Source organism: Perca flavescens, chromosome 17 (genome assembly GCF_004354835.1).
Source record: "Perca flavescens isolate YP-PL-M2 chromosome 17, PFLA_1.0, whole genome shotgun sequence".
Classification (NCBI taxonomy): Eukaryota; Metazoa; Chordata; class Actinopteri; order Perciformes; family Percidae; genus Perca; species Perca flavescens.
In genome coordinates, this window is record NC_041347.1 from 33,323,736 (window position 1) to 33,345,809 (window position 22,074).

Here is a 22,074-nt window from a genome sequence, read left to right on the forward strand (position 1 = left end):
GCAGGATGATAAGCCCCACATGATGGATCAATGCTTTATCTCTACAAAGCACAATGTTAGTGTTGGGTTTAGGTGTTTGTTCAAGAATTTCAGATATAACAAATGTATGTTTACAGTAGACAGATTAGGTCAGTTTGACATGGTCCTGGTTACCTTCTGCACATGTGCATTCATCACTTGTACAGAGCCGCAGCAGCTTTCCTGCTTTCCTCTCTGGATGGTAGAATTTAACACAATGTGTTTCTGCAATGGGAAAGAAAGATTTCAGAAAATGTACATGAAATAATTTAAAAAGGTAATAATGTCTGCTTATCAAGTGTTATCTCTGACATTTATTGGCAGCAATGCACATGGAGGCATCATATGTTTCAAAGTGTCTCTGAGACTCACGGTCATAGTATTCATAGATAGACACAGCAGCTGGTTGTAAGACTCCCACTTTCAGCTTCTGATGGATCCTAAAAGTGATCTCCTCTGGTCGTGTGTGAGAAACCTGTGGACAAATGTGAGCTAGAGATAAAGAAAGGAAGAACAAGGCAGAGAGAAAAAGTCCAGAGGTAGGAAACAGTGATGTCTAACCTTATCCAGGTAGATGATGAGTGAGCCTCTTTCTGACAGGACTGTGTTCATCTCATATTTTGCAATAATGCGGGCTCGTCCTTTAGACAGCTACACACACACACACACACACACACACACACACACACACACACACAGTCAGATAACTTTCTAAACTTTCTAAAACATCTTGTTCGTCCCAACCATAAACACTGACTGAACTGTATGTGGATGTGGATACATGACGTGTATCTGTATGTTCTTACTAAGTCCAGGTCAGCTGTGTTAACGGTGAAGCCAGTTAGCAAGCCAATATCCAGGATTGACATGGACGCATCACTGTCATTGTCCTTATACCTGCACACAGCATTGATGGAATAATTAAATAACAGCATAAAAAAAGCTAAAATCCTTTAAGATTTTAAAATTATGAGAACAACACTTCACAGTTCACTCATGACTTCTTGATTATACTCACAAAAACTCTATTCGCAGCTTGTATGTGTTCTCATCCTCATCCATTTTCTCTGCATGAGCAAAATATTGTATATAGTAATTTAGTATTTTGTTTATTTGTTTCACATAAGGTAAGGTACCTTATGTTGTTTGTACCTAAACAACACATAACGATGAATAAAGAAAGAGACAGAGGGCACCAAATTACCTGGCAGGAGCTGCAATGACAAGTTAAACTTCTGACAGTCACTCTCCTTTTCTTTAGGCAGAGCGTAATACAGAGACACCATCTGTCAGACAGATAAAAGTGCATCTTTATATGTGATGAAATCATAGACATCTGTTTTAAAAATATAGTCCAAACAAGATGAAACAAATACTTGGTCTCTTCTGAGATTCAAAAAAGAGACATCAATAATCAACTGAGGATAAAACTCAGAACAATAATAACTTGTACTTACTTTCACCGTTGCTTCTCCTGTGCCCTTGGCAGTTACCTTCACATTCTGGTTTATATCTTTGATCTGTGGGGCGCACACACACACACACACACACACACACACACACACACGCACACGCACGCGCACGCGCACGCGCACACACACACACACACACACACATATACACACACACACAGTCAGAGATCATCAAAAGAAACAAACAGAAAATATCAGGGGCCTGTTTCACAAAACCAAGATAAGGGATTAAGCCGGGATGTCCCAGTTATCCTGGATAGCCTTGACTTGGTTTCACAAAAGCGGAGGCACATAAATCACCATGGAGATTTATTCTGTGCAGCTAGCCTGGTACTACTTTATTTAATCCTGGAGCCTTTTCTGATCACCCAGCAGTGGTTTTACCCTATTGTTATCAGCCTGGATTAAAATACAACAGGTGCATATTGCTGTTCATTTTTCAGCATTATTTAAATGCTGTTTCATTATTATTTAAAGTTGTGACCATTATTTTTTTTTATAATTATTCATGTGACAGTCATTGTTACTGTTATATTGCTGTAGGAAGACTGCTGTTCATATTGTTGTAAGAAGTTTGATGAATATATTACGGCAGTTGTTGAGATAATTAGAAAGGCTGATAAAATGTCAAATGTGTTTTAAATAAAGTCTGTTACTAAGGGCAACACATACAATGCTGTACATTTCTATAGTTGACCAATGCACCTTGAATTATTTTAGTTGATCTTTTTTTTTTATTCTTTAACAATAAGGATCATGTTTGTTCTATATATATATATATATAACTAGGCTACTGTATATTCATGTAACAACAGGTTGAAAACAAATGTTTTTGACCTTATATTTTGCGTGGGGGGAAATAACTGATGAATATACTCTGTTCCATTCATGTTTATAGTGTGCATGGAATTTATCACTTTATTATCTTTATAGTTTCTAGATTTTATAGTCGAATTTCTTCAGTGTCTTTATTTTCTATGTCCATATATACCAGGGAGCAAGGCATATAATATGTAGAGAAGGAAACTCGTCCTCTATCAAAAATAAAAAAACGCGAGAAAAAGCGTGACAGATAATAGCTGACAGACTAAATGATAGTCTAAAAATATACATTTATGAACTACTGCTCTTAAATGAAAACATTCAATGTGTCACTTGTCATTTGCAAAAACAAACAGTTGTACACGTTGCATTAAAAGCGAGTAGTGGAAGTTAATATGACTTAGGAAATTAATATTTTAGCCAATGAGAGAGAGGGAGGAACAGAGTGAAAGAGATATTTACGCTTCATATTCTAGCGTTGTAGAAATCTTCATGGTAAATTTCCTGAGGAACATTATCTTCTGCTCACTTTTAAGGCAAAGAGTACAACTGTTAATTTGTGTAAATGATTAGTAGCCTAATCCTTGAATGGTAGGATTATGACAGCTTCAATTCAGAGCAGTGGTCAGTTAATGTATATTTTTAGGCTACTTACACATTCAGTCGGTCCGTGATCGTCTGCTGCGCTTTCTTTTCTTCTTTCTTTCTTTTATTACAGCGGCCATGTTTATTTTCTTTTTATACAAATAATGTGTTTCACGTCATCATACTTCCACGAGAAGCTGCTGCTCACTCTGTATAAAGTATGAACAATCTTTTGAGGAAAGCCGTGGACGCGCATCTATCTGAATTACTTCATCCTGGTTCGACCTAGTCTCTCCTCCTCAGCCTCGCGTGGCCTTCGTTAAACGCACCAAGCCAGGATACACAGATTAGACTAGGTCAAGCCTCGCTTTACCAGTTATCCTGGATTTATATATTCTGCTTTTGTGAAACAGGCCCCATGACTGATGATATTAATGAACCACTATGTGTTTGTGTGTTTTCTCACTTTAGATGTTCTGGTGGCGTAGTGGTTGTCCCTGTTGAAGTTGAACTTGTCAGGCTTTGACCTGCCTGGCAACAAGATATCCACATTCAGATCATACTCTGGTTCTTTAGCTCTAGCCCAGTACTCCGCTATAGCCTGGTACACTATTATAGTAGCCTAGAGAGAAAAAGAGTGAGGGAGGGGAACAAGATTTCGAAGGAAAATAGGTTATGAGCTAACATAAGCTGCAGGTTTCAAGATGGAGAGAGGGGTCTGTGTTACCTGAGTTGATCCATAGCTTCCGCCCACATACTGCTGTGTGTTGAACCATCTCACAACAGGTCTGGCTTCTTCAAATGCCTTTATTAACAGAAGGCAAGTCAATGGTTGAAATTCTCTGACATGACTTTGATAACTTTAGTAAAACTGATTGTTTTACAGTTATACTTTAGATTGTAATCTGCCATTTTCCAAAGCCTAGCATAGAGCTTCTAAATCATTTGTTTCTATTATGACACAATCAAACAGCAGAGATTTGAAACTTGCCTGATAAAAGCAGTCAATCACAAACTACATGTCCTTGAATTTTTCTTTCTTTTTTCTAGGAAGTCACATCAAGATTAAAACCTCTTTTGCAAGTAAGACCTAGCCATGATAAGGTCACATAGAAAGTATCCAACAACAATAAATCAAAACAGCAACAATAGGTACCACAACAAATATTTCAAGTTTAAAATAATTTAAAGAGATGAGTGTCTCAAGTTTGAGCTTGGCCTGCAGACTGTTCCAGGACCAAGGACTTCAGTAGAACAGGCTTGTTTTACCAGCCTCTGTACTGATAAGAGGTACTTTGAACTGGCGCCGTCTATAAGTTATAGTTATCCCACCAGCCTTTGGGCCACGCCTCCTCATTTACATACACTTTTGACATCTGTCAAGTCCAAATGGAAAAGCCAAATGTTAAATCGAAATGGAAAAGTCAAATGTTAAATCCAAATAGAAAAGGTTAATCTTAAAATGTCAAAGGGCAATTGCCAAATTCAGTTTAAGCATTTATATTTAAGATTTGCCTTTTAAATTTGACTTTTTGCAATCATTTTTCATTTCAACTTTGCTCTTTCTTTTTTAAATTCAATTATGGCACGATTTTTCCTAATAGCATAGTAAAATAATAATATTTTTAATTTGATCTTGCTTCGTTTTCTCTTTTGACTTTCAATTTGAATTATGAATAAATATATCCTCCGTAATATGTCAACTCAATACTAAGTCATTGCAAAAGGGGAAGAGTAATGCCGTCTATGTATCCATATTCAATCATAAAGTGCTCTGTGAAGCGGTCACCAGTAGGGGTGGGAATCATCAGAGGCACGCTAAGATATCATCACGATACTTATGTCACGATATAATATTATTGCGATTTTAAACATATTGTAATATTCTGCGATATATTTCAATATATTACCTTTTTTCCAATTTTTTCCCAATTTCAAATTATGTCCCCAAAAGGAAACTTTGTCCTCATCTGTTTAATCTAAAAAGATACATTTCTCTGTTTGTTCATCTCACTTTCATTTTATTGCTGCAAAATGCGATTGTCAAGCAGACAAACTGACATCACAACACATGTATAATCAAAGATCGATACTTGGCGTCTGTGTATCGATACAGTATTGCCACAGGAATATAGTGCAATACTATGCTATATTGATTTTTTCCACTACCCATAGTCACCATAAATGTAAAAGGTCGACATGAGCCAAATTAACAAATGGAAAAATATGGTTACTTAAAGTTACTATATGTAACTTTTTAATGTTTCTGAAATTGTGTCATTTTTCATATATTGATCATAAATGACCTGTAAAAGCAAACAAGACTAACAGTGAAAAGAACACTATTTTTATTTAGTTTTACTGTAATTAGTGCCATTGCCTGGTCCAATTTTCCCTGTGAAGTCACAGAATGATTTGCGGCAGGAAGACGGCGCTACAGTCACACATTCTGACGGGTCTCAGATTTCTTTGTAACATCAGAAAAGCCTGTGTTATTGTATCCAGCCAGGTAAAAGGTAGCAGGATATTTCCTTATAGGCATAATTGTATTTTAATTTGATTTCAGAAGTTATCTGCTAGTTATGGCTGATACTGGGGCAGGGCCATCACAGGAAAAAAGGAAATTAAACGAAGAACAACTGACAGAGTGACTGGATCTGGGTCGGGCTTTCAACAGATGGAAACAATTACGGGATTGTAAATGATTCAAAACCCACCCCGAATTGTCCGTGTAGTATGTAATATGTCTATTTCATTAACAAAAATAACTTAAAAATCTTCATATAAAATTACGTCCGCCTTCTATTTAGCGCCCAGTTTTTATTCCTTCTCTGTCCGTGTTTGTGTTGGCCTAATATTTTCTTTTCCCTTGTGCCCCAGTACCTGTGTAAAGAGTCCTTGGGTTTCATGACATGCACCATATTAATATATGTTATTACTTTGGTTGCTACAATGAACTCTTACTGCTTGTAATCTTTACAACAGCAGGTGTGGTAAGAACACTATTGCTTTTGTCCAAAGTGGCCACTAGAATTAACACAAACTGACTTTAAAAAGTGTAAAACTGAGGCACATTTGACTGATTCGTAAACCCCCTACCCTTTCAGAGAGGTAGCATGGATGAGGACTCAGTTGTATGTTTTCTGTCAGAGTCCTGATTAGACATACTCAAGTGGGAAATGCTCACCTCAGCCTTGACCAGAGCGAGAAGAGCGTAAGCTGTGGCCTCCAGTGTGTAAACGTATCCCTTAGGTGTCTTCCAGTGGGATAACTCTGAGGAAGACATACACAAATATCTTTATATTAATATGCTTGCATTTAACGGTAATTGTTTTATCGTTGTAAGACAATTTAAGTGGAAATGAACATACAGGCTACATGAGAGCTAGAGTGCGGATCGGGCCGCATTTTTTTGTCTGAGCCCAGCCTGCGTCTGACAGAGCTGTAACCGAACCCGACCCCAGTAATTTTTTTCTCATACTAATGACACATGTACGTTTGTTTGTGTGGAAAGCCCGGCTTTTATTAAGCAACTGTAGGAAGGCACTGAGCGCATCAGTGCACAAGGGGTAACAAGCCCACGTAAAAAAGCTGTTTTAAATTTAAAATGTTCAATGTGTTAACCTCCTGATTGCTTCATTTCTGACCATGATCAGAAAACCAGCGGAGACTCGTTACCTCCAGGGCCAATGTTATACAATGAATAACGTCGGGGTTAAAATCCCGTTTCTGGTGAGCAAATGAATGAACTTGGCTTTCACTCTGGGGTTTATTTCGGACACCGCACACACTGTGTACAAAACTTAAACTTATTCCACCAACTCTACTCCGGTCGCCTCTACACGTCTGCTTCCTCTTTCTCTCTCTCTCTTCTGCCCACTTACCACACACACACACCCACACGCACTGAGCTCTCTTAAAGGAGCCGCAGCCCCATTTTACAACAAATGCCTTATTGCGCTGATGTGACAGAGCCCGACCCAAACCCAAACATAATTTCTAAATATCTGTCCAAACTCGGCCTGTCGGGTCCCGTCGGGCTCGGTTTGGGTATCCATCCTCTAATGAGAGCCTGACTGAATGTAGTCAATGTAAGCAATAAATTCCTCAGGCCATGCTATATTGACCGACAAGGCTGTGTTCGCTTTAGCGGCACTGAGTCAGCAGTGCCTACATGTAACAACATGCATTGCACAAGAGATTCTGACGCCCGCTCAATCCCAATTCCCAAACCTGCGGCTCTGTATACAAAAAGTTAGAAAGGCACCTTTTATATTTTACTCTTTGACCGATTAAAGAATATAAATACACAAACTGCCTCCATGGTGTTTTGTGCCTGGATGCAGCAGCTACAGAAAGAAGAGAGGACCGAGTAATGACCGTAAGCTACCACCAAATTACCAACAGGAGTAGAACGATGCAAACAATAACTTTGTGCGATGTAAAAATGCCCAGATATGACGCAAAAGCAACAACATCATTACTGGGAAATTTTGCCGAAGATGACTACAGCAGGGACAAGCATTCAGAGATAGTTGGAAGTAACAGCAAGGGTTTTGCGGAAACATCTGCTGTGCCCAGTCTTTTTAGAAGCAGGAGAGCCCCGGGAGAAGCCAGGCCGAATAGAGGTAAAGTGTTCGGTAACACTTGACTTGAAGGTATCTACATAAGAGTGACATCACACTGTCATGACACATGAACCCTAACCCTAACCCTAGCATGCTTCTCAGATTTTATTACTCTTTCCTTTCGGGGGTTAATATCTACCTGCAAAGGGGGTCCTACCTAATATGTTAATATTAGTATTGTGCTTCTTTCTTTATTGCTAATATTTATTATTAGTAGTATTATTACACATTGAATTACTTGCCTCAACATTTTAACATGATAATACACATGCCATTGGTTTTATTTATTTTACTAAGAGTGTGGTTTTATTCTATGATGTATTTTAAATTATTTATGGTTATTTATTGTGTGGCACTTTTTACTTTTTAAGCACTTTATACACAGCACTTATTGCTAATTGTTAATGGTATGTGTATTTTTTAACCTCAAGGGAAAGCAATTCAGACAGTATTTTAGACCTTTAACATGTTTTTACTTTATTTTTTGAGGTTAAATAATATGTCTTTAATATTGGGATAGCATTTCTGATTGCGACGCCGGGCTATTTATTTACACAATTCTCTCTCTATATACAGTACAGGCCAAAAGTTTGGACACACCTTCTCATTCAGTGCGTTTCCTTTTTATTTCATGACTATTTACATTGTAGATTCTCACTGAAGGCATCAAAACTATGAATGAACACATATGGAATTATGTACTTAACAAAAAAGTGTGAAATAACTGAAAACATGTCTTATATTTTAGATTCTTCAAAGTAGTCACCCTTTGCTTTTTTATTAATAAGGGAAATAATTCCACTAATTAACCCTGACAAAGCACACATGTGAAGGTAAAACCATTTCAGGTGACTACCTCATGAAGCTCATTGAGAGAACACCAAGGGTTTGCAGAGTTATCAAAAAAAGCAAAGGGTGGCTACTTTGAAGAATCTAAAATATAAGACATGTTTTCAGTTATTTCACACTTTTTTGTTAAGTACATAATTCCATATGTGTTCATTCATAGTTTTGATGCCTTCAGTGAGAATCTACAATGTAAATAGTCATGAAAATAAAAAGGAAACATTGAATGAAAAGGTGTGTCCTAACTTTAGGCCTGTACTGTATGTTTATTTTATTTATTTTAATTATTTATTTTGTAATGTCTCCACAAGAGAGACCAGGGCAGGTGTGGAGGTGACCTCTTATTTAAAATTTTAATCTCCTGCTGTCCCTCCTGTACAGTGGTTCTTTTAAACAGCTTTTATATAACCAAACCCATTTTATTCACACCAGTGGTCCACTTGTGCCCGTGCCCCTTGCAGCGCCCATCCCGGGCGTTGCGTTTTAACTCAACCTAACCCTTACCATAACTTGTCATGACCAAAACCGAATGATACTTACTAAAAGAAGCGTTATGTCATAAACGTTGTTTATGTTTATTACACGTTCATGACTGTGTCATGTCACTATTATGTAGATATCTTCAATTAAAGTGTAACCAACTGTTCTTAGTTAAAGATAGTTGGATTCAATGCATAAATATAACATTATCCGTTCTTGTGGAGTCAGGTCCACCAGAGGTTTAGTTTAAGAATGTTGCTGTGTGACGACACCTGGGGAAGCAAACTTGTAGAGGATCTCCTTGTTCAGTCTGTTTTCATTGGCCAGGGCATATGACGTCATGGTAACAGCATATGGGTTGGTGAGGCTGGGCAGACGCCTTTCCAGATAGTTCACTGCTTTGTCTATACTGCCTTGCAGACTCTGGACAAAAGGAAAAGAAAGGAAGAAGAGTGTAAGCATAAAAGGCTTTCAAATGGGTCAGATAACAGTAGTGCATCTACTTCAAATATCCACTTCTGTTCAGGAATGCCAGAGCATTTTAACCTTGGACAATAGCTGAGACTGGATTGAAAGGCAGCAAGATATTTTGGTGCCTCGCTTCGACATGTCAACAATCACATTACCGCAACAACGAGGCCTCATTAAGCACCACTCGTGTCAGAGAGGTGTCTGTGGTGTGAAAATGGGATGTCTGTTAATCTGCTAGATTATTTAAAAGCAGAGATGTAGACTGTAGAAGAGTGGTCACTTTTTACAATACAACCTTTAATTAGCAAATACGTCTCCATTTTGAATGTGTCAATTGCTTCAAAAGAATCCTTTTAGCAAAACTGACCATTCACTAAACCCCTCGCTCTGAGGAGCTGGGGACCTTTTCATTGAGTAAGGGAATGTGGTAGTACAAGCAGTTTTTTTAAAACCAGGTCTTTATCTGCTCTAACGTAGGCTGCAATCGCTAGCATGTCTGTGTAACATTACTTACAGTGGTAACTAAATGTTAATTCCAAGAACCAAAGAGCACATCATAACAATTACATTAACGTAAGTGGCTAATAATAATGTTTAAAAAAGACTAAGATGACTAGCACATTCACTTTGTGTCTTGTGGAGTCAGTAAATGAAGAAATGAAAGAGGTGAGGGAAAAAGACAAAACACTGTTTGCAGATGAAGTACTCACATTAACACTGGCTGAACATATGGTGCGAGTCTCCTGCAGGGCAATGAGGCAGAAGGCCGTCATGGAGGCATCTGAATCTGCGCCCCTCACATCACCCTACACACACACATATACACACATATTTTTTCATATTCATATATGCAATTGTATTCATCTCGATTAGCTATCTTTGTAGCACCAAGTTTAAGATTAGATGTCAATGACATCACTATACGCACAATCATCTCTCCATGGAAAACCTTTCCAACTTCTCGAAACAAGCCGTCAGGTTGCTGTCCACTGAGAATCAGAAACTTGATGGCTTCACAGATGTGTTGACTTTGCACTGCCACCAGATTGTTAGCCATGGCAAACACCTTGGCAACATAAGCTGTCAGCCTTAGAGAGGAGAGGAAGCTTAGTTTAATTTATTCACATGACAAACACCATCCTCACATTGTCAGAATCTAAGTTAGAGGAGGATGTGCAAACAATTATATATGTGTTCATGGATGCTTGGATGCCTCACCAGGTGCTGCTCTTTTGACCCCAAACAGCAAAAGACCCATCACTTTTACGGAAGACAAGCTGATTCTGGTAGCCTGGACACAAACATCCACACAACCAGTTTGAGAAGTCCTGTTACATTCTGTGATTATAGCATATTTCAAATAACTCTGGTTGCATAGTTTTTTTGTACTGACAACCCTGGTTAAAACATGGTCTATGTGTTGCTTTCGGACTATTAATTATCAATGTCCCTAGCTTGTACAGTATATGTCGGGCAAGGATATAGCATGCATTACTGTCTACCACACTGCCTTTTTGATATCAATTCTGCCAATCAGAAACTTTAAAATCCCACACGGAAGGGTATCAATCAATTATTAAGATATCTGGTATCTGTGCAAATAAATACATCTTTGAGCCCACCGGTCTTGATGTGTTGGAGGGCTTTGTTACGTTTCTGAAAGCCCACGGTTTCCCACTGGTTGGTTTTGTCCAAATATGTGGCTGCAATGACTGGAAGGGTCATTCTGATCATGTTTTGCTCTCCGCAGCCACTGGGCTGGATGATCAGAGTACCCATAATGCTCCCACTAACGACGTTCTCCACCAGCACAGCAACTTGTTCTCTCCCTGCACACAAATATACATACCCACACACACACACACACACACACATACACATACACACATACCCACACACACACACACACACACACACACACACACACACACACACGCACGCACTCGCGCGCGCGCACACACACACAAAAAAAATATTCAATGGGAAGAAACAATTAAACAAAACTAAAATGCAACCAGTAGGGGTGGTCATATCACCAATAACAATATTAAGAACAATACAGTATCAATTAGCACCTATGCAGAGTTCATTTTCAGGCACTGTATGACATAACATCCCGAAATATAACATACAGTTTTTTACAATCACTTTGGCACTAATTTCAGAACCTTGACGTAATTTTTCAAAACTCTAGACACAAAACTCTAGACACAAAACTCTAGACACAAAACTCTAGACACAAAACTCTAGACACAAAACTCTAGACACAAAACTCTAGACACAAAACTCTAGACACAAACTCTAGACACAAAACTCTAGACACAAAACTCTAGACACAAAACTCTAGCCTCGTGAGATCGTCCTGATCTGGTGAGCTCCAGTTCTCCTCCCAGGTCAGTCTGGCATCTTGAGATGGAGAACATTTGGAGCCGTTCGCCAAACGACCGGCCAATCAGCGTTGGTTTTGAGGCAGGTTAGGTGGTGATAGACAGATGGTTTATCCAATCAGCTAACCAGTATTTTCAGACAGCGGTAGCCCTAATTCTGTTAGCTGCTCGCTAATGCTTTTTTCTCTTGGATCCTTCTTTTGGAATATGGACCAGGAACCTGAAATGGGGCCTTTTATTCTTTTATTCCTAAATTCTCGTTACACAAACGGCAAATCTCCTTTACCAACATGTTGCTAGCTTGCTGAGCTAACGAGCTATGCTTGGCCTGCAGCAGCAGCAGGGGTAGCCTGGCTTGTGGTTGTATTTTCATACGCTTCGCTGATCTGATTGGTTGATTTGGCCCGTCTATCACCAACATAGGTGATAGACAGATGGTTTATCCAATCAGCTAACCAGTATTTTCGCCCCTTCCCAAAAGTTCTTCAGATATTACGATATTCTTGACCAAATACCTCGATATCGATATTGCGATGATAATTGGTGCTTTACCAAAATATCACACTTAGATTTTAGATAAATAATCATCAGTAATGTGGACATAATGTCTAAGTGGGGAAAAGGCAAATAATAGAACAGCTAGAACAGTCTGGTAAAAAAAGTACATCACTTTAAAAATGAAAAAGTACATCACTTTACTGTAATGCAACCTTTAAAAGCAGTAGAAGACAACACTTATGCCATATCATACAGGTTTTTACAATCACTTTGCTACTAATTTCAGAACCTTAACATCATTTTTCAAAACTCTAGACACAAAACTCACAACGGTCATCACTTGTAATGTTCAAAACATTGCATTGTGCATTCATATCTTTAAATAAATCTTGCACTTGCACAATTATTGGTTCAAAAAACAAATATATTGTGAAATACCACTGAAACGTTACTTTAGATCACCCACACACAAGCTACCTATAGTTTCACTGTGTCATCGTTCGTACTATCATTAAATATTGTAGTACAAAATAGGTGATACATGTTTCATTATGGTACCAGATGTAAATACATCCCTGTAAAAGTACTCCAGTAGTAGAGAGAATACTACAGACAGTGGAATCATTGAACAAAACCTTAAATGTACTGATGAAAAACAATACAGTACGATCACAACATAGGGTTATTTGAATCAAAGCTAAATAATTAGCTACAAAAAAGAAAAGAAAAGACTGTAAAACATCAAATGCAGTGTTTCTCAACTTGCTTGTACTCTAAAAAGCAAAACAAAGGACTGATTACTGTACTTGTACGTCTTCATCAACTCTGTCTTGTGGATTTGGCCACAGGTTCTCATCTACATTGCAATTCGCCAAACATCTTGGAAAAAACCTTCGGGCATGGCGAAAAATGTGGTACGAGTGTATATGTATATATACAGTATACATATAAAGTATATATCTCAATCATCAGTAACGAGTTGGCAAAATTGGACAAGCAATTCCAAGGGTCTGCATGCATATAGTGCAGTACTGTCAATACTGTAAATAGTCTGAAAGGTGGTACATGGGACCATAGAAGCAGTGTCTGATAAACAGTTGTACATTACAGTAAAGAATGATGATGAAATATTACATCCATAGATTCTGTATTCTGATTGGTTCATGCTCCACGCTAACTGGTGACAATGAATCTCGTTATCTTGAAACTTTCATGATCTAAACATGGAATATTGTTTCTGTTTCCATACAACTATGCATTAAGAGTAATGCAACAGTTACTTATCATCATAGTTAGATGTTTGTAATGAAATGAACAGACAATTATCTGAACTGTAATGTGTGAATTGCTTTTTGAAATAGTAGTACTTTGATGTTAAGTTGTGTCATATTGAACAGGTGATCTTTGTTAAATGAACACATGATCTTAGGTTTATGTGTATTGTATCCAAGCAATTGAAAAAGTGTTAGGGTTTTGAAAAGTATTTTGATCATTGGTTGTGCATTTTGTGTCTAGAGTTTTGAAAAATGACGTCAAGGTTCTGAAATTAGTGCCAAAGTGATTGTAAAAAACTGTATTATGATATTCAAATTCAAAAAAAGACGATGTCTAGTCTCATATCACAATATCGATACAATATCGATATATTGCCCAGCCCTAACTCTTAATGCATAGTTGTACAGAAACAGACAAACAATATTCCATGTTTAGATATATACTGTATATATACATATACATATACACTCGTACCACCTTGTTCGCCATGCCCAAAGGTTTTTTCCAAGATGTTTGGCGAATTGCAATGTAGATGAGAACCTGTGGCCAAATCCACAAGACAGAGTTGATGAAGACGTACAAGTACAGTAATCACTTCTTTGTTTTGCTTTTTAGAGTACAAGCAAGTTGAGGAACACTGCATTTGATGTTTTACAGTACTACTGTCTTTTCTTTTCTTTTTTGTAGCTAATTATTTAGCTTTGATTCAAATAACCCTATGTTGTGATTATACTGTATTGTTTTTCATCAGTACATTTAAGGTTTTGTTCAATGATTTCACTGTGTCTGTAGTACTCTCTCTACTACTGCAGTACTTTTACAGGGATGTACAGTACAGGCCAAAAGTTTGGACACACCTTCTCATTCAATGCGTTTTATTTTCATGACTATTTACATTGTAGATTCTCACTGAAGGCATCAAAACTATGAATGAACACATATGAAATAATGTACTTAACAAAAAAGTGTGAAATAACTGAAAACATGTCTTATATTTTAGATTCTTCAAAGTAGCCACCCTTTGCTTTTTTATTAATAAGGGAAATAATTCCACTAATGAACCCTGACAAAGCACACCTGTGAAGGTAAAACCATTTCAGGTGACTACCTCATGAAGCTCATTGAGAGAACACCAAGGGTTTGCAGAGTTATCAAAAAAAGCAAAGGGTGGCTACTTTGAAGAATCTAAAATATAAGACATGTTTTCAGTTATTTCACACTTTTTTGTTAAGTACATAATTCCATATGTGTTCATTCATAGTTTTGATGCCTTCAGTGAGAATCTACAATGTAAATAGTCATGAAAATAAAGAAACACATTGAATGAGAAAGTGTGTCCAAACTTTTGGCCTGTACTGTATTTACATCTAGTACCATTATGAAACATGTATCACCTATTTTGTACTACAATATTTAATGATTGTACGAACGATGACACAGTGAAACTATGGGTAGCTTGTGTGTGGGTGATCTAAAGTAACGTTTCAATGGTATTTCACAATATATTTGTTTTTTGAACCAATGATTGTGCAAGTGCAAGATTTATTTAAAGATTTTTTTTCTTGTTGTAGATTTTTTTTTTTTTTTTATTATCTGTGTTACAAGTGATGATCGTTGTGAGTTTTGTGTCTAGAGTTTTGAAAAATGACGTCAAGGTTCTGAAATTAGTAGTAAAGTGATTGTAAAAAACTGTAATATCTGACCTGTCACTGAGATCTGTGTGCTAGTAGGTGTGTTTCGGACCAAATCTTTTACAGGAATTCCACTGTTGATAATTTCTTCTTGTATACCACCTAAAGGGAGAAACAGTAGGCAAGTTGGGAGATCAGGTAGCAAATGGTAAAAATATAATATTACATAATTACTACATAATGTGGCTATTTAATGGGTAAACTCACCTACACCTTTAGTAGTGGGGTCTAGAATTATAATCTGAGGAGATTTAACCAGTACGCCTTCAGGCTGGAAAAACAACAGTGAGGACAAGCATTAGAAATTACAACTATTTTGGAGCAATCTGTATCTGCTGGGGTGTAACAAAATACAATTCTGGTTTGAATTTGATTAAAATATTCCTTCGTTGTTGTTCTGTTTCTCGTTCTTATTTACAGTTCATTTTGAAAACACTGATATAATTTACATTTGTATCAAAGTTAAACCTAAAAAGATATTTGTTTTCCTACACTGACTTTAACATGGGAGATTGCTTGTTCTTTTCTCTTACCACCACCAGCAGCTTCTTTATGATTCCATCATTTAGCGAAGAATCTTTAACAGCTGCTTTAACCTCAATGCTAAATGTTCCTTCTTTCATGGGAATAATGATGAAAGGTACAGATCGTGTAGTTTGGGCCCCCATTTTGACCTCCTGTCGATACCTTCCACGTTTAGAGGCTGAACTGCACACATGCTCCTCATCAGTCAGATCCACACGCACCTTGAAAACGAGACAAAGATGGAGAAAAAGACTGAAGTATGTGTAGTGCATAATAAGGATCATAATCATCAGTTGAGTGGTGGAAGAGGTATTCAGATCCTTCACTTAACTAAAACACTGCAACACTATGCGCCTTGTGCCACAAGTGTACAGGGTACTGAATGGGACCCATTTCCTGATCTTTCCCCCATCCGATGGATTAAAGTCATGTGAGTTACATGTTCGCTACGTCACAACTTATTCGGCAAAGCTGTTTCTATCTCCCATTTTGCGCATTACAATTTTTCAAAAATGGCATAAACCACCTCAAGCGAGCGTAAAATCTTTTTTTGTGAATTTGAGGAAGTTTTTTCGAATTTTGCGATACTGCAAAATGCACATAAAAATACATTGATGGAAACCCCACTATGATGCATCCCTAGGAAATGTAATGCTTTACATGGTTTCCTACAGGAGAATGGAAAGGCAGAATGTATATATTGCAATAAGGTTTCCCAAGTTCTGGGACAGACCACCATGTGAGCAGCTATTACACTTATCAAAGACTAGAGAAAGGATTACAATCCTTCTCTTTTTTGCTACACATTGTCAATATTGCCTGTTGTTTTTGCCCTTTTTTTGCAAACTCCTAAGAAAATATCATAGTTTCATTGGCTCTGACCTGAAACACCAGAGCAGAGTAACACTGACTTACGGTGGCAGGATCAGGGCTGTAGTTGTGGAGGATTGCCTTAATTTCCAGCTGTTCTCCACGGACAGCAGAGTACGGCAGCCTGAGATCAATAAAGAATTCCTTCCGGACAATGACCTCTAACGGCTCGCCAACACAGATTCCTATAAAATGAGAGGGATAAAAAAAAAAAATTATTTGTGTTTTTTCACAGCCAAATGCACTAACACGCACTCCTGGCCGGAAGCTTGGATTACAACACACAAAGGGAGTATGATGTGATTCATAGCTTGGGCCATTACTCCTCTATATCTTTACATACAGTAGATATTATTTGTTTGCTGCCATATTAATGTTTTGAATGTAGTACAGAACCTTTAAGGATAGCAGCACTGAATCCTCACCGTGAGTTCTTGACAGACTAATGCCAGTGAACTGCCAGGTTGTGATTGAGTCTTGCAAAGGAACATTTTTCGTCAGAAATGTGGTGACACTGAAACAAAGAAAAGTGTTAACAGTAAAAGTAAAAAAAATGCTTTAAATCCTAGTGGTGTCATTATGAAGTCATTATGAAGTTTAGTTGACTCACCAGTTAGGTGTGTGGGGAGGACAAGCAGGCAGCTTGATGTCTGTCCACAGCCAACTTTCAGGGAACTTGGTGCGAGAAACAATTTCATTGCTGTCCATGTAACTGTCATCCTCCTCACCTAATGTAAAGTGTCATCAAAAATGTTACGGTTTTGACTGTCTTCTAACTACCAGTATGACCATGAATAACCACCCAGGGCTTCCCCCCCTCCCTTGTCCCTGTGTCTTACTGCGAGCCAATAGAAGGCTATCCTCCTTCCTCTCAGCTCGCTGGGTTTCCATCTCCTTGCAGCAGTGCAGGAAGGCTGCAGCACAGTCTGCACCATCACTGATGTATTCGCTGCGCCTCTCACAGGTGTATGAGAGGGGGGTGTTCCTCATGCCATCCAAACAACACTCACGTTGCAGTTGGTCTTGATATTGACTCACTGGGAAGAAAGAGGGTTGTGGAGGAATGACAGAGGAAGAAGACATAGAGCAAAAGAAAAATGGTAAACTGGAAAGCATTACAAACACAACCACAAACAAGTCTAACTCCAAACATTGTGGAGAGCCTGAAGTCTGTGACAGAAGATGAATGAATATATGGTTATTGGGTAGTTTAGAGCTGTGGTTCTTACCTAAGCTGGTTGTGACGTCCATTATAGTAGCAGCTCGTTTCCTCCTGCTGGGGGCCGGACATTTCAATTCTGGAAACGCATCACAGACAAGATCTTTAACAGAACCCAACAAGGTTGGAACTAGATGTGATTCCTGCATGGTATAGTTATATATAAAACTCCTACAATCAGTGAGGTCCTTTATCTTGTCAAACCAAGCGGAAACCTCTGGTGCTAAAAAATTAAACCAATGCGGAAGTGCCAAAAAACGGCAGTTCATCGAGTTGCCACTTGAGGCTGGCTCCAAAGGGGAGTCAATCCCCTTAGCCCACCATAATAAAATGCACAACTTTAACATTTTAGGGCTGGTACTTTTTTATAACTTACCCCTTTAAACTATATTCAGGCTTAAAGTTCTGCATAGGGCATTCTGCTTTGAGAGATAGGTGGGCTGCCCACTTTGAGCTTTGTTTTGGCTCTTCACAAACTCATGGGTGATGTCATGTTGACTCCATATTTTATACAGTCTATGGGTTAGACACTTGGATGGTGTGGGGGTGAGAAAATGAATCACAGTGCACTTTTTATATGTTGAAATGTTAAAACATTGTATAAATGCCTTAAAGGGTTATCTCAATCAAAAACACATTATTTCAGTTACCCCAAGTGTAGTTTTTGCATTTTCGCATTGCCAGACCTTCCTCCACAGCGCTGGGGAGAAGGGTCTGGCTAGTCCACACAGCATTCTGGGATAGGAGAAAAACGTGCTCTGGTTTATTTGCATTTCTTTTTACAAATCACAATCGTCTTGGGCGGCGCTAAGCACCAGACTCAATTACGATGCCTCTGCAAAAGAGCCTTGGGAAAGAACTTGCTTTGGTGGAACGTGTACTTCAAAAGGCCGTGCAACAGAAAAGATTGGACCGATAGTCTAGCTCGCTGTTTCAATTTACCCTGCAGAAATCTGAGAAGCAGTTAACCAGTGCTCATAAATCGACAAGAGTTTAGAATGCCAACACAAAAAAAGCTGAAGGTGAGGGAGGAAATTTCTGGTGGCACCTCAACAATCCCAGAAATGAAATGTCGTTGATATAGACTACCACAAGTGGTATTTGTCAGACAGTTTTGGTTCTATTTGCCCAAAGTTTAGGATACTGTATCTGTTGCTGAGATTCTGGCTAGACAGCAACGAGTGATTTCACAAACAATGTCTCCGAAACATCTGCATGTCCAGATACCAAAAAAGGGGAATAAGAAATATAATGTAATTTAGTTGAAAAGACCCTTTAAGATGCAGTTTTTCTACTGTCCACTAGATGTTTATTCCTAAAAAAAAAAAAGCACTTGACTTATGGCCATGAATAAAGGTCTATGAGGTTGCTTCTCTTAATTAGACTAGATATTTCATTGTGTTGGATCCAAACAAATGTGCATAAACTGATCTTGTACAAAAGAACACTGGCCAACTGGCACTCAGACCCAAAAGACTCAGAGACCATGTGGTCTTTCAAACAGAGGCCTACATGTAAGAGCCCCAGCCTGGTGAGTTCACACCTCTATGCGAAAGTCCAAGCCAAAGGGGAAAAAGCCTCACAACTGGCCGGAAGTTAAAGAACTACAGGATTGTAGTCTTCACACTTTCAAGAGTTTTGAGTCTTCCTATTGGTTCAGAGGGACCATAAACACAGCATGAGGTCTTAACCTATAAATAGCCTGACCACCCAAAAATCCCAGTCTTCCATTGCAACCCGTTGCTGAAGGGAGCGCGCAAGCTCCCTTCAGCAGGAGAAAGTGGATTTAATTTCAGTGCTGGGAGCACCGTGGATCCTATGAAACCACACGCAAGTGTTTTCATATCTGCAGACGAAGGAAACGTTTTTCTTCTCAAGTTGACTAAACATTCTCCCTGCTGCTTTTGGAGGTAAAGTTGTCTCAGTGACCGCTGACAAGCGACATGGACCGGTTCTGTTCTTTCGTGGAAACCTACGGACTGATGGACTACACACAGTAAGAAGGCTTACGGTCTGGGCAGAGATAAATAGTGTGTTTTATTAATGAGTAACTTGCTATTGTTGCTATTTGTGTGGCCATTAATGTGATCTGATTAATAAGCGCTACTGCTGCACGTTTGATTTATTAATCTATAATTGTGACCGCCGAGTCAAATCTATTTCCGTGAATGTATCATTTGATCATGATACTGTTGATATCTTGTGTTGAATATGTAGCTTGTTAAAACTGTAACTGCTACCTGCTAACTCCCCTTTCACGTTTTAGTTATTGTACTGAGTGAGATAATCAGGTTTTTTTTAAAAGTGCCTTTCCTCTCGTAAGGGGCTTTCTTTCCTCTTTCACTAACAAACGCACACACAAACACGTTCGGAAATACACACGCACGCCCAAGTGAACAGCTGGCCAACAGCGAGTCACTTATACCGAACAGCTACACAGCTAGCACATAGCAAAGTAGTTCAGCGTGTCCCTCTTTGTCAGCAACATGTTAGTTTGAGAGCTAACTGACTAGCTTAGTCACGTGGCGTTGCAACGCAGCCCACTATCGCCCTATTGAGGCTAAATAGCTTTTGGGCAGCTAACACATAGCCTAGCTTCAATGAGCTAACGGCTAATCTGGGCGTGACCAAGCAAACCTTGGGTTGCGTCACCCCCTCCTCCTTGCAAACTCTCTCTCTCTCTCACACACACACACACACACACACACACACACACACACTCACATAGACACACCCAGTGTCTCCCCACATGCTGGTTAGTTTGTTTTGTCTTGTTGTAGATTAAAAAGGTATATTGGTTTTAATTGATCGAAGAATTATTGATCGGCCATTGATGATTTTGAAGTTAATAAATTCTACTATACTTTATTTAGCTGTTGTCTGTGATTATTTGTGTACTTATTGTAATAATTGTTGGTTGAACACAGGTCAGTGCTCGAATTCACCCTTTCTTTGTTCCTTTAAAGGAAACCAGATAGATTAACCAAGTTAAGATCTGTATTCTAAAGGAATACTACAGAAATGAGACTGTTTCACAGTTTGATTATTGGTCCCTGACTTTGCAGGGTGGTGCCCCGTTTTGATTGTTTGTCGATTTGATACATTTATTAATAACCATATTCACACTTTATTAATATTGCTAAAACATCTTTGATAATTTGCCAATGATTGAATCTGTACCCTACGAATTCCCAACAATTGGTACAATATTAAGGCCTAAAGAGGGGTATGTTCAGGGAGAGGGAAAGTAAAGCAGTGTCACCTTGTCTGTAAGGAGTTCCAGAAGCAGTGTTGGACTCAAACAACAGCCCAGCATCATAGAACACACCCATACCATCCTTCCCTCCACCTGGTGTGCAGCCTGTGTCGTACTTCTCTACAATATCCCACACCTGAGCAGGGAGGAGGTCATTCACACACACAAATACAAACATACAAGGTGTACAGGATGTAAGTTAAACAGAAATATCTGTAACAAACAGTATATGAATGTTCTGATATGGCATAAGACACACCTAATCACACAATGTATTTGCGACAGGACAAATTTATACCGTATATTTCTTTAGCCAAAAGCTAACAAACTTGAAAGTCAACATGTGTGTAATTTGTCAAGCACTTTTAAATGAAAACCCCTCTCTAATATATATTTTTTTTAGATTAGGGGCCATTCAGTATTTATGGAATGGACCAATGGAGGAAAATAGGGGAGGGTCATGTCATTTTATTCTTTGTTGAGGGGAGGGTCATCCAACATTTTTTAGTCTAGTGGGGGCGGGCGTCACACAACTTTTGTATTCATGAAAACAGCAAAATTTCAAAGCAGCTTGCTTGGTGCATACTTTTCCATGTAGCTCTCAGTCTCAGCCCCCCATCGCTAGCAGATGGGTCTGACCCAACAAAAATCGCAACATGACAGCAACACAACTTTGGAGTTGCTTTCTTTGAGAATGCAACCCTAATAGCTAACTGTGCCACCTGTTGCCAAAGAATCGTCACTGACATGGAGCTGTAATATAATGCAGCTGACTAGCTCTAAGGTTTCAAGTTGCCTTGAGCTTGAGTACCCACGGAAAAAATACTCCAGCCAGCGGGTCTGCGAAGGTGGACAGGCCGGGTGGCAAGCCAGTGACCCCGGCAGGCACCGCCGGCTGTCACGTCAGACTGTGGAGCTGAGAAAGTCTCAGAAGTGAATTTAGTAATGAAATAGCAGACGAACAATGTATAAAGTTTCCAGTTGTTGGCCACAACAGCAATCCATGGTTGTTGTGATTGTTGCAGCGCTTT

General features: G+C 38.7%; 1 protein-coding gene across 1 annotated transcript in view; it reads right to left on the bottom strand.

Moving 5' to 3' along the window:
* Positions 1 to 22,074, bottom strand: part of LOC114571643 (complement C3) — a 34,234-nt gene that overhangs the window by 3,406 nt on the left and 8,754 nt on the right. Inside the window, exons 16-39 of the mRNA XM_028602692.1 lie at positions 21,050 to 21,179; positions 17,798 to 17,866; positions 17,408 to 17,605; positions 17,179 to 17,296; positions 16,994 to 17,082; positions 16,614 to 16,753; positions 15,707 to 15,919; positions 15,381 to 15,444; positions 15,186 to 15,275; positions 10,945 to 11,151; positions 10,541 to 10,613; positions 10,251 to 10,410; positions 10,033 to 10,128; positions 9,124 to 9,274; positions 6,085 to 6,170; positions 3,625 to 3,702; positions 3,364 to 3,519; positions 1,476 to 1,538; positions 1,223 to 1,304; positions 1,037 to 1,085; positions 825 to 915; positions 580 to 669; positions 391 to 493; positions 154 to 243 (exon numbers count right to left, since the gene is read on the bottom strand). Coding sequence (XP_028458493.1) covers positions 154 to 243; positions 391 to 493; positions 580 to 669; positions 825 to 915; positions 1,037 to 1,085; positions 1,223 to 1,304; positions 1,476 to 1,538; positions 3,364 to 3,519; positions 3,625 to 3,702; positions 6,085 to 6,170; positions 9,124 to 9,274; positions 10,033 to 10,128; positions 10,251 to 10,410; positions 10,541 to 10,613; positions 10,945 to 11,151; positions 15,186 to 15,275; positions 15,381 to 15,444; positions 15,707 to 15,919; positions 16,614 to 16,753; positions 16,994 to 17,082; positions 17,179 to 17,296; positions 17,408 to 17,605; positions 17,798 to 17,866; positions 21,050 to 21,179 — 2,686 coding nt within the window. The remainder of the gene's footprint in view (positions 1 to 153; positions 244 to 390; positions 494 to 579; positions 670 to 824; positions 916 to 1,036; positions 1,086 to 1,222; positions 1,305 to 1,475; positions 1,539 to 3,363; positions 3,520 to 3,624; positions 3,703 to 6,084; positions 6,171 to 9,123; positions 9,275 to 10,032; positions 10,129 to 10,250; positions 10,411 to 10,540; positions 10,614 to 10,944; positions 11,152 to 15,185; positions 15,276 to 15,380; positions 15,445 to 15,706; positions 15,920 to 16,613; positions 16,754 to 16,993; positions 17,083 to 17,178; positions 17,297 to 17,407; positions 17,606 to 17,797; positions 17,867 to 21,049; positions 21,180 to 22,074) is intronic.